Below are 13,568 nucleotides of genomic sequence, written 5' to 3'. Positions count from 1 at the left end.
TAAGAAATGGTGCCATAAAAAGTAGTCACATCGAAAAAAAAAACAAAAAACTCTTGTCTCATGCTGTACGCACACAAATTAACTCAAAATTGACCATAGACTGAAACATAGAAGCTAAAATTATAAGACATCTAGAAGAGAACATAGGAGGAAGTCTTTGCAACCTTGAGGTAAGCAGTGATTTCTTAGATGGGACACAAGAAGCATGAACCATTTTTTAAATTGAAACATAATTGTGCAATATTATGTGAATTATTTTGAGGGGCTCCAAAATCACTGCAGATGGTGATTGCAGCCATGAAATTAAAAGACGGTTACTCCTTGGAAGGAAAGTTATGACCAACCTAGACAGCATATTAAAAAACAGAGACACTTTGCCAACAAAGGTCCATCTCATCAAGGCTATGGTTTTTCCAGTGGTCATGTATGAATCTGAGGGTTGGACTACAATGAAAGCTGAACATCGAAGAATTGATGCTTTTGAACTGTGGTGTTGGAGAAGACTCTTGAGAGTCCCTTGGGCTGCAAGGAGATCAAACCAGTCCATCCTAAAGGAGATCAGTCCTGGTTCATTGGAAGGACTGATGTTGAAGCTGAAACTCCAATACTTTGGCCACATGATGCGAAGAGCTGACTCATTTGAAAAGACCCTGATGCTGGGAAAGATTGAGGACAGGAGGAGAAGGGAACAACAGAGGATGAGATGATTGGATGGCATCACTGACTCAATGGACATGAGTTTGGGTAAACTCTGGGAGTTGATGATGGACAGGGAGGCCTGGCGTGCTGCAGTCCATGGGGTTGCAAAGAGTTGTACAAGACTGAGCGACTTCACTTTCACTTTTCACTTTCATGCACTGGAGAAGGAAATGGCAACCCACTCCAGTGCTCTTGCCTGGAGAATCCCAGGGACAGTGGAGCCTGGTGGGCTGCCGTCTATGGGGTTGCACTGAGTCGGACACAACTGAAGTGAACTGAACTGATGTGAATTTCTGGTGATGAAGCTTGTTTTTAATTGACCAGTTGGATTTCATCAAAAGTAAAAGTAAGAGCTGGGGACTTCCCTGATGTTTCAGCGGTTGAGAGACCACCTTACAGTGAGGGGAATGTGAGTTCAATCCCTGGTCAGGGAACTAAGATCCCATATGGCTCTAAGCTCACAGCTACTGAACTGGAGTGCCACAACTAGAGAGTCTGTGTGCCAGAAGGAGAGATCCCGCATGACGCAATGAAGATCCATGTGCTGCAACCAAGATCTAATGCAGGCTGACTAATTAATGAGTCCTTCTAAAAAGCAAAAGCTGTAACTATTTAAAAGCGTGTTAATGGACTGGAAAGGCAAGTCAGACTGGGGAATATTCACAAAGTTCACATGGAACTTTATCCAGAGTATGTGAAGAATTCTCAGTGATTCAACAATAAGAAGACCAACAACCCCCTTGAAGATCAGAAAACTGAATAGACACTTTATGAAAGAAAATATCAAAAACCACCATGAACAGATGAAAATTTGCTCAACACCAATAGTTATCAGGGCAATTAAAGCTAAAACCCATAATGGGACATAACTCACCATAAGGATGACTAAAGTTAAAATGATGAAGAGTACCAAATGGTGATGAAGATTTGGAGTAACTGGGACTTTAGTATACTGCTGGAGGGACTTTAAAATGGAAAACAGTTTGGTGGTTTCTTGTCAAGTTTTACTCATACAACCTAGCCATTTTCTCATAAATATTTACCCAAGAGAAATCAAAGCACACATATACACAGAGACTTGAACACTGATCTTCATAACAGTTTTATTCATAAGAGCCCAAACTGGAAACAGCCCAAATGTCTGTCAACTAATGAATGAAGAAACAAATTGTGTTATATCCACTCAATGGAATACTACTGAACACTAAACAGGAATAAGTTACAGATGTATACAACACAGATGAATCCCAAAAGCATGTTGATGACCAGTATGGAAATATCATCTCATCTGGACTAATCTAATCTATACTGGTGGGAAGCTATCAGCGGTTGCTTGGGGCCAGTGAACTTTGAAATGACAGAAATGTTCCATATCTTGGTGTGGTCAGTGCTTTATGAGTGTGTAAGTCTCGCAAAACTTACCAAACTGCACATTTAAAACAGGTACATTTTATTGAATCTAACTACATATCAATCTAACAAGAAAAAAAGTTTTTACCGTTTTTATTCCACCACTGATCCTAGGACTGTGTAGTGGGCAGCAGGTGAAGGTAAATGGCTGCTGAATAGATGAATTACCCTGGCTCAGGAGTCCCCAGAGGGACTGTCTTTAAAGCATCAGGAGGCTAACAGTTCATCCCTGGCTGACACCAGTAGCCTTCAGAGGCTGCTGTTCACCTTGAGTTCATGTCTTCACTAATGATTTCCATGTTGAGTGGAAATGCCATGTTTAGTCTAATCCCTTTTGACAGGATGCACTTCGGTGCTATTTAAAGAAGGAGGAAGAGAGCCCTGGAGACTGACCCTGTTTCCCACTAGGATGGAGAGGGTTTCCATCTTTTCTTTGTTTCACAGACATTTCCTTGGCATCTTCTACAAACTGTTTCCAAATCAAAGATGATGTTCCCAGCTTTACTTTGGCTCAGGTTCCTGGTTCTTGCAGACACTTTAGTGAAAAGAAGCAGCCAGATCCCCCGAAAGCACTTGAATGTTGGCATGATGGTATGAGAGTGGGTCTCAGCTGGTTTGTGCTTGGGGCACACTTGCTGACTCTGAAATCGATGATTGTGCCTTTAAAGAAGCTAAAATAAAAAATACAAATAATGGAAAACATCCAACAGCACTGAAGTCAGTAACAGGTTCAGGTGTGACAATGTATCAATCTCAGTGTAGCAACCTCAGTGTCTCCCAATGACTGTGACGGTTGTCATGGTAACGGCTCTAGTCACTTCTGCACTCTGTCTCTGGCTACACTAACTGAATCCTCTAAGATGCTTATGAGGTGAAGCCCACAGATCGTCCAGTTATGAGCAGCCTGCATTTCCAGTGCCAGCTGTAACTTTGGGTTTGACCCCATTGAGCATAAGAACGATTATGACATCCTTAGATTGTAGCAGAAACACACTGTACAGGGTGATGAAAATTTCCCAGCGCAGGTATTGAAAATCACGGGCGCTTGGGAAAGAGTCAAGACTGGATTGGTGACTCAGGGAGTAGGGGTTTGCATCTTCACGTGTTAGTTAAGTCTTTTCATCCTTTTTTAACTTAGAAAAGATCACTGTAGGACTTCCCTGGTGGTCCAGTGCTTAAGAATCTGCCTGCCAAGGCAAGGGACGTGGGTTCAGTTCCTGGTCTGGGAAGACTCCACATGATACTGTGCAACTAAGCTCTTGCGCCACAACTACGGAGCCTGCGTGCCTGGAGCCCCTGCTCTACAGCAAGAGAAGCCGCCTCCGTGAGAAGCCCGTGCAAAGCAATAGAGACTAGCGCCTGCTCCCCACAACCAGAGAAAGCCCATGCGCGACAAAGACCCAGCACGGCCACAAGTACATTAATTAATCAAATTCTTTTTTTCCTTAATATATATATATGTCATTGAAGTATAGTTGACTTAACAATGTTTCAGGTGCACAGCAAGGTGATTCAGTTAGACACATACACATACAATATTTTTGAAATTATTTTCCATTATAAGTTATTATAAGATACTGACTATAGTTCCCTGTGCTATACAATAAACCTTTGTTGCTTGTTGCATATCTATTTTTTAAACTAGAAATTTAGCATTCTATTCAAACTAAGTCAAACAAGTGAAATCAACACGTCATAAATTTTTAGGTGAAAATTCATGAGTTCCCTAAAATATATATTATACATATTATATATATATATATATATAAGCTTTTCTATTACACTTGATAAAGGCTTGAGAAAGAACATCCAAAAAAAAAAGAGAGATGGAGAAATTGGAAAACATAAACTAAATGTAATGGGAGCACTGCATATGAAGTAGAAAAAGTAAAACAAACTAGAGTAAGTAAAAATACACAGCTGCACATTTAAAAAGCTCATTGCAGAAAACTTAGAAAAGACAGAAAAATAATAAGTAAAATCACAATCACACATTATTCCCCCAACCACAGTTTGCCATTACAAACTATTTTAGCATCTATTTTTCCAGAATGTATTAGTTTCATATAGCTAAAATTTACAAAACTGTCGATGTCTCTATAGCTTTATGCCCTACTCTTTTCACTTAAAAGTATATCCTGAAGATTTTTCTGTTATTTTAAATTCTTTGAAAATATGTGAATCTCTACACAATTACCATGGGGATGTTCCAATATTTATTTAACTAATTCAGTTGTTGATAGACCTCTAGATTTCTTTTTCCTTAAGAACATGCCTGCCAGTGCAGGAGACATAAGAGACATGGGTTCGGTTCCTGGAGAGCCCCTGGAGAAGGGAATGGCCACCCGGCTCCAGTATTCTTGCCTGAAGAACCCCATGGACAGAGAAGCCTGGCGGACTACAGCGAAGAGTCAGACATGACTGGAGCCACTGAGCACATAAACAACACTATGAAGAAGATCTTTGTTCAGAAAGTTTTGACCAAATGTCTATTTCCTTAGGATAAATATCCAAAAGGTGAATGACTGAGTTAAAGAGCAGAGCTATTTTTCAAACATCCCTGGGCGTGAGAGAGCATTTACCCCACTTTCTTATCTCTGAGGAGCTTTGCATGGCTTTTAACAAATTCCATAATCTCGCTGGACCTCTAATCCCAGGTGTCTCCGATCTCCATCCCCACCTCCCAGGGACCCAGCTTCCCGCCATGTTGCTCTGGTCCTGGAAGCCCCTCTCAGGTCCTCCCCTTTGATGGACTCAGTTCATAAAAGCTTGGAGAGGAGAGATGACTTAGACGCATGCCCTTCTCTCTCTCTACAACTTTCCCAGCAACTACTAATCTTTGCTTCCTCCATGGCTCTCACTGGACCTGACTTCCCATGGGGTAAACCTACCATCCTCATCTCCCTCTCCTCTGAGAAATGAGAACCATCATACTTGCCTTATAAAGATAAACCTTCACTCCATCAGCAAATGTTGGTTCCACACCTACTGGGTGGTCTTCTAGGTTCTGGGAAAACAAAGATGAAACTCCTAGCCTTCAAGAGAGGAGGAGAGTCAGGGTACAGGGAGGAAGGTGCTGAGCATCCAGGTGCATCCATGTGCTCTTACCAAGTGGAGCTTTGTCTATTCTGCTGGGGAAAATATTAATGTCTTATGGACCAGGAAAGATTATAGACGGTGCCCACTCTGCCTCCTGCCAGCCTCATGACCTTAACCAGTTTTCCAAAGCCTCTGTGTCGGTTCCTTTACCTATAAAATCCAACAAATAATAGAACCTATTTTAATTTTTAAATTAAAAATAATTTTTAACTGGTGTATAGTTGATTGACACTGTTGTGTTAGTTTCTGGTGCATAGCAAAGTGATTCAGTTATACACACAATTCATTTTCATGGTTTTTTTTCCCCCATAATGTTGTATCCCAGGGCATTGAACCTAGTTCCCTGTACTCTATTAGTCAGTTCAGTTCAGTCACTCAGTCATGTCTGACTCTTTGCGACCCCATGAATCGCAGCACACCAGGCCTCCCTGTCCATCACCAACTCCCAGAGTCACTCAAACTCATGTCCATCGAATCAGTGATGCCATCCAGCCATCTCATCCTCTGTCGTCCCCTTCTCCTCCTGCCCCCAATCCATCCCAGCATCAGAGTCTTTTCCAGTGAGTCAACTCTTTGCATGAGGTGGCCAAACTATTGGAGTTTCAGCTTCAGCATCAGTCCTTCCAATGAATACCCAGGACTGATCTCCCTTAGAATGGACTGGTTGGACCTCCTTGCAGTCCAAGCGACTCTCAAGAGTCTTCTCCAACACCACAGTTCAAAAGCATCAATTCTTCAGTGCTCGGCTTTCTTCACAGTCCAACTCTCACATCCATACATGACCACTGGAAAAACTATAGCCTTGACTAGACAGACCTTTGTTGGCAAAGTAATGTCTCTGCTTTTTAATATGCTATCTAGGTTGGTCATAACTTTCTTTCCAAGGAGTAAGCGTCTTTGAATTTCATGGCTGCAATCACCATCTGCCATGATTTTGGAGCCCAGAAATATAAAGTCTGACACTGTTTCCAGTTTCCCCATCTATTTCCCATGAAATGATGGGGCCAGATGCCATGATCTTCATTTTCTGAATGTTGACCTTTAAGCCAACTTTTTCACTCTCCTCTTTCACTTTCATCAAGAGGCTTTTGAGTTCCTCTTCACTTTCTGCCATAAGGGTGGTGTCATCTGCATATCTGAGGTTATTGATATTTCTCCCGACAATCTTGATTCCAGCTTGTGCTTCTTCCAGTCCAGCGTTTCTCATGGTGTACTCTGCATAGAATTTAAATAAGCAGGGTGACAATATGCAGCCTTGACATACTCCTTTTCCTATTTGGAACCAGTCTGTTGTTCCATGTCCAGTTCTAACTGTTGCTTCCTGACCTGCATATAGGTTTCTCAAGAGGCAGATCAGGTGGTCTGGTATTCCCATCTCTTTCAGAATTTTCCACAGTTTATTGTGATACACATAGTCAAAGGCTTTGGCATAGTCAATAAAGCAGAAATAGATGGTTTTCTGGAACTCTCTTGCTTTTTCCACTATCCATGGATGTTGGCAATTTGATCTCTGGTTCCTCTTCCTTTTCTAAAACTAGCGTGAACATCTGGAAGTTCACGATTCACGTACTGCTGAAGTCTGGCTTGGAGAATTTTGAGCATTACTTTACTAGCGAGTGAGATAAGTGCAATTGTGCAGTAGTTTGAGCATTCTTTGGCATTGCCTTTCTTTGTGATTGGAATGAAAACTGACTTTTTCCAGTCCTGTGGCCACTACTGAGTTTTCCAAATTTACTGGCATATTGAGTGTAGCACTTTCACAACATCATCTTTCAGGATTTGAAATAGCTCAACTGAAATTCCATCACCTCCACTAGCTTTGTTCATAGTGATGCTTTCTAAGGCCCACTTGACTTCACATTCCAGGATGTCTGGCTCTAGGTGAATGATCACACCATCGTGATTATCTGGGTCATGAAGCTCTCTTTTGTAGAGTTCTTCTGTGTATTTTTTGCCATCTCTTCTTAATATCTTCTGCTTCTGTTAGGTCCATACCATTTCTGTCCCTTATTGACCCCATCTTTTCATGAAATGTTCCCTTGGTATCTCTAATTTTCTTGAAGAGATCTCTAGTCTTTCCCATTCTGTTGCTTTTCTCTATTTCTTTGCATTGATCGCTGAGGAAGGCTTTCTTATCTCTCCTGGCTATTCTTTGGAACTCTGCATTCAGATGCTTATATCTTTCCTTTTCTCCTTTGCTTTTCACTTCTCTTCTTTTCACAGCTATTTGTAAGCTCTCTTCAGACAGCCATTTTGCATTTTTGCATTTCTTTTCCATGGGGATGGTCTTGATCCCTGTCTCCTGTACAATGTCATGAACCTCCATCCGTAGTTCATCAGGCACTCTGTCTATCAGATCTAGTCCCTTAAATCTATTTCTCACTTCACTGTATAATCGTAGGGGATTTGATTTAGGTCATACCTGAATGGTCTAGTGGTTTTCCCTACCTTCTTCAATTTAAGTCTGAATTTGGCAATAAGGAGTTCATGATCTGAGCCACAGTCAGCTCCCAGGCTTGTTTTTGCTGACTGTATAGAGTTTCTCCATCTTTGGCTGCAAAGAATATAATCAATCTGATTTTGGTGTTGACCATCTGGTGATGTCCATGTGTAGAGTCTTCTCTTGTGTTGTTGGAAGAGGGTGTTTGCTATGACCGGTGCAGACCTCCTTTTCTTGACAGACCTCTATTAGCCTTTCCCTGCTTCATTCCGTATTCCAAGGCCAAATGTGCCTGTTACTCCAGGTGTTTCTTGACTTCCTATTTTTGCATTCCAGTCCCCTATAATGAAAAGGACATCTTTTTTGGGTGTTAGTTCTAAAAGGTCATGTAGGTCTTCATAGAACCGTTCAACTTCAGCTTCTTCAGCCTTACTGGTTGGGGCATAGACTTGGATTACTGTGATATTGAATGGTTTGCCTTGGAAACGAACAGAGATCATTCTGTCGTTTTTGAGATTGCATCCAAGTACTGCATTTCGGACTCTTCTGTTGACCATGATGGCTGCTCCATTTCTTCTAAGGGATTCCTGCCCACAGTAGTAGATATAATGGTCATCTGAGTTAAATTCACCCATTCCAGTCCATTTCAGTTCACTGATTCCTATCATTTAATGTCAATGTTCACTCTTGTCATCTCTTGTTTGACGACTTCCAATTTGCCTTGATTCATGGACCTAACATTCCAGGTTCCTATGCAATATTGCTCTTTACAGCATCAGACCTTTCTTCTTGTACTCTATAGCAAGACCTTTTTGCTTATCTATTTTATGTGTAGCAGTTTGTATCTGCGAATCCCAAACTCCCGATTGACCTCTCTCCCGCCTCTTTTCCCCTCTGATAACCGTCCGTTTGTTTCCTACGTCTGTGGGTCTGTCTCTATTTCATTGAGTTCATTTATGTCATGGTTTAGACTCCACAGACAAGCGATGTTACATGATCTTTGTCTTTCTTTTTCTGACTTACTTCACTTAGTATGATAATCTTTAGGTCCATCCAAGTTGCTGCAAATGACATTATAAATGGCATTGTTTCATTCTTTTTATGGCTGAATAATATTCCTGTGTGTGTGTGTGTGTGTGTGTATCTGACATCTTTATCCATTCATCTGTTGATGGACATGACACGCTGCTTCCTTGTCTTGGCTATTGTAAATAGCACTACTATGAACATTGCGGTACATGTATCTTTTCAAATTAGAATTTTCTCCAGAAAAAAAAGGAGATCAAACCAGTCAGTCCAAAAGGAAATCAACCCTGAATCGTCATTGGAAGGACTGATGCTGAAGATGAAGCTCCAGTACTTCAACCACCTGATGTGAAGAGCCAACTCACCAGAAAAAACTCTGATCCTGGGAAAGACAAAAGGAGAAGAGGGTGGTAAAGGATAAGATGGTTGGATAGCATCACCAGCTCAGTGATCATCAACTTAAGCAAACTCCAGGAGATGGTGAAGGACAGGGAAGCCTCACGGGCTGCAGTCCATGGGGTTGCAAAGAGTTGGACACAACTTGGTGACAGAACAACAACAACCAACCAAAAAGCTTTGTGCCCAGGAGTGGGATTGCAGGGTCATATGGTAGCTCTATTTTTAACCTTTTGAAGAACGTCCATGCTGTTTTCCATAGTGCCTACACCAATTTCCATTCCCGCCAACAGTGTAGGAGGGTAACAAAATGCTTTATGAAGCTTTGCTGCTGCTGCTAAGTCGCTTCAGTCGTGTCCGACTCTGTGCGACCCCATAGATGGCCTCCCACCAGGCTCCCCCATCCCTGGGATTCTCCAGGCAAAAACACTGGAATCGGTTGCCTTTTCCTTCTCCAATGTATGAAAGTGAAAGTGAAGTCGCTCAGTCGTGTCTGACTCTTAGCGACCCCATGGACTGCAGGCTACCAGGCTCCTCCATCCATGGGATTTTCCAGGCAAGAGTACTGGACTGGGGTGCCATTGCCTTTAGTGACAGTTAAATGAATGGACACATAGAAAGACTGTGCCCAGCACATAACAGGTGCTTGACAAGTGGCATCGGTTTCAAGCACCCACACTAACCCATGACCATGGGGAAAGGGGAGCAACAAAGACACAGAAGTATCAACTGACTCGAGGCCAATTACAGGCAGGAGGTGGGAACTTCTCTGCCGCTCCCACTCCAGCGCCATGCCCTGGGAGTCTACCCCTAGGACACCCACAAAACGAGGCAAAGGGGAATGGAGAGCAATTGCCTTCCACCTGCCTACTGGCTCCCAAGGTGGGGGAAGGGCTGGGCAACTATGTCCCTTCTGAGGATACACCCACCCTCCCCGATGAGGAAGATCGGGAGGAAGGTGAATGTACGGACACACAGCCGGTGCTCATGAATTGTGGCTTTCTTCTCCCTCCTTCTCTGGCTGTGGCCATGGAGGAAGCAGCCGGGGGTCTCCAGGCCAGAGCCATCCTTTAGCCATGATCCCAGTGTGGTTCCCCAGCAGCACGGGTCCCCTTCACTCGCTGCAAGAAGGAGATTAATGACTGTCTCTCTCCGACCCTCACCCAGGGCTTGGTCATCGAGCGCATGGGACGGAGACCCCTCCTCATCGGTGGCTTTGGGCTGATGGCCCTCTTCTTTGGGATCCTCACCATTACGCTGATGCTGCAGGTGAGAGGATGCGCCTATCCCTTCCCCAGGGAGTTCAGGATGGGCATGGCTTTCGGCCTCATGCTCTGGGACCATTGGCTCGGGAAGTCTGTGCAGTCTATAGGCAACTCTTGTGGTGTGGAGTTCCCAAGGGCATCTCAGCTTTGAAGCTGCTGAGCACTCTTGGGGAAAGGTGTTAGTAATGGGTCCTTGGACTGGGGTGGGGGCCAGGGAGGGGGAAACAAGAGACCTGACTTCTGGTCCTGTCGGGGAGTCACTAATGAGCTGTGTAATCTTGGGCAAGATCTGTCCCCCTCGAGCCTCAATTTACCCATCTGTGGAATAGAGGAGATTGCACTAGATGTCTCTGAAGATGCCCCCTCCAGCTCTCATGCTCCCACTCAGGGTGGCTGGCATGGCCCTGTGAGACTCCTGTGCAATTACCACATTGATGCCCGTGGGTACCAGCAGGGGCACTGGAGCCAGCTGCCTGATGGGAATCCTGAATGTCCCGCTTACCCTCCATGAAACTTTTGGCAAGTCACTTAACCTCTCTGCTTCTCAGGGCCCCGTGTCTAAAATGGGATGGTTACCCTATGCCCAGCCCATCCTGACCTCCCCGGGGAAGGGGCAGGCACGTCCTTTCACCTGCAGCATGAGGATTAAATAAGACATGCATTTGAAGTGCTGCAAACAGTGCCCAGAGCATAGTAAGTGCTCAGTGAATGCCTGTTTGCGGGGGGAATGGATGGAGCCATAGCTAATTCTTATGAAAGTGGTATCTTTTCCTCTAATGGTGATGAGGAAACTGAAGCATACATCTCAATGAAGAAGCTGCCCCAGCTTTCACAGCTGGGCAAGGGCAGACCTGAGATTGGATCTCAGAATCTTGGGGTTTCCTCCTGCCCCTTGCACTGCTCAGGGCAGCCTGTGTTCACTGAGCATTTACGCCATGCCTCAAGCTCATCTCAGCCCTATGGGAAGTGTGGGGCGAGGTCACAGTGGTCAGTAAGAATTTGCAATTTTCAAAAGTGAATCCCTGAATGGAAATCACATGTGGTGGTCACCTGCCAAAGGTCTTAATGTCCCCACATGTCTAGAAAAAGGCAACATCAGTGTGCTGGCGGGTTTCCCAGGTGGCATTAGTGGTAAAGAACCCACCTGCTAATGCAGGAGATGCAAGAAACGTTGAGTTCAATCCCTGGGTCAGGAAGATCCCCTGGAGGAGGGCATGGCAACCCACTCCAGTATTCTTGCCTGGAGAATCCCCATGGACAGAGGAGCCTGGTGGGCTACAGTCCATGGGGTTGCACAGAGTCAGATACTACTGAAGCGACTTAGCACATGTCTGAGAGACAGTAGCTTGTCCTTCCAAAAGGAGTTGCTGCCGGGCATGCTGACCACGCAGGAGGTGGAAATCTCTTCCTTGGGGTCATGTGCTGGCAGAGACCTTCCTTCCCCACCACCAGACAGGGTTGTTCTGGACAGAGTCTCACAGGCTCCTCGGACCAACCAAGCTAGATGTTCTGGGTCATAGTCTTTCTGGAGAGTGAGTCAGATGTCTGGAAGAGCCATCTGGGGCATGAGAACCCCTCTGGGCCTCACCCTGAGCTCTCAGAGCTCTTCCCTGCTCAGCTGCCCTCATCTCCTCTGTCACCCCAGCCCTGCTCCCCAGCAGCTGTCTGCAAAAGAGCCTGGCTCTTTCCTCTTCCCAGGGCCCTCCTTGCTCAACTGGCTCCTTGCTTTCTAAGACCCTGGCTTCCTCCTGGATCCTGCTTTCTCCAGGAAGCCTTCCCTTTCCCCTGTCTGAGTGAAGCAGCCTCCTCTGTCTTCCCCAGGATCCCAGGGGCAGACCTAAAACACTGCTTTACACACAGCCTTGGCTTTCATTGTTGAGCCATCTCTCTCTACCAATGGACAGTGAGTTGTGGGGGTGAGGACCATGCCCATATCATTTCTACATTTCCACCTCCCAGCAAGGCACCCGGGAGGACCTTGGAATAATCTGTCAAACAGATGGATGGATGGATGGATGGTTGGATGGACAGATGGACGGATGGATGGACAGATGGACGGACAGATGGGTGGATGGATGGATGGGTGGACAGATGGATGGATGGATGGATGGATGGACAGATGGATGGATGATGGATGGACAGATGGATGGATGGATGGATGGATAGATGGATGGATGAACGGGTGGATGGATGGATGGATGGACGGGTGGATGGATGGATGGACGGACGAATGGATGGATGGGCAGATAATGGATAGATGGATGGATGGGTGGATGGATGGATGGACAGATGGGTGGGTGGATGGATGGATGGGTGGATAGATGGATGGACAGATGGATGAATAGATGGATGGACAGATAGACAGATGAATGGATAGATGGATGGACAGATGGACGGATGGATGGATGGATGATTCAAGGCACCAGACCCATTTAGTACAAGAGGCTATGAGGCTCCTCCCAACCCTAGACCCTGCTGCAGCAGGAGCTGGTAGGCTTGGCTTGGCATGGAAGGGCTGTTCTCCCCTCTCCCCGCTCCCTGCTCCCCTCCACCCTGGAGGCCAATGCTGGGCTCTCCTGTGCCTCTGTGCCCTTGCCCATGGGGAACCCTCTCCTGGAAATCTTTTCCTTTCCTTTTCCTCTTGCCTGACTTCGGCTCAGCCTTCAAAGGTGAGCACAGACTCCTCTCTCCCCGAGTCTCTCTTAGACTGGGCCCAGGTGCCCCAGCACCTCCACACATGCTCACCCACGCTCATCAGGTCCCAGCACTGGTGACACGAGGTTCTCATCATCACCATCCAGTCTGCTAGAGCAGAAGCGATTTCCTAAACTTCTCTCCCACCAGGCGTGAAGCCACCACCCCTACCCGCCAGACAAGTGACAGCCCCTCCAAGCATATTTAATGACATGAGTTAACTCATCTCACACCTTGTCAGGACAGCAGAGGGAGAGATAGAGTGTTTTATATGATTAATAGAGATTGGCTTAGAGAAAATTTTTTTAAAGTGAAATTGCCTGTAAAATTTTCTCATATTGCCTGCTTCCAATTAAGCCCTCAAATGGTGTTATTCATTTCTCTACCACTTACCATATGCTGTGCATGATCAGTTGCTCAGTCGTGTCTGACTCTTCGCAACTCCACAGACTGTAGCCCACCAGGCTCCTCTATCCATGGGATTTCCCAGGCAAGAATACTGGAGTGGGCTGTCATGCCCTCCTCCAGGATATCTTCCC

General features: G+C 45.2%; 1 protein-coding gene across 4 annotated transcripts in view; it reads left to right on the top strand.

Annotated features, from left to right (window-relative positions):
• Positions 1-13,568, top strand: part of SLC2A9 (solute carrier family 2 member 9) — a 242,496-nt gene that overhangs the window by 149,325 nt on the left and 79,603 nt on the right. For all 4 annotated transcript variants that reach the window (XM_070791806.1, XM_070791804.1, XM_070791803.1 and 1 more), the window contains one exon: positions 10,238-10,339. In XM_070791806.1, coding sequence (XP_070647907.1) covers positions 10,238-10,339 — 102 coding nt within the window. The remainder of the gene's footprint in view (positions 1-10,237; positions 10,340-13,568) is intronic.

Source organism: Bos indicus, chromosome 6, assembly GCF_029378745.1.
Source record: "Bos indicus isolate NIAB-ARS_2022 breed Sahiwal x Tharparkar chromosome 6, NIAB-ARS_B.indTharparkar_mat_pri_1.0, whole genome shotgun sequence".
NCBI lineage: Eukaryota > Metazoa > Chordata > Mammalia > Artiodactyla > Bovidae > Bos > Bos indicus.
This window is presented reverse-complemented; position numbering and strand designations above follow the sequence as displayed.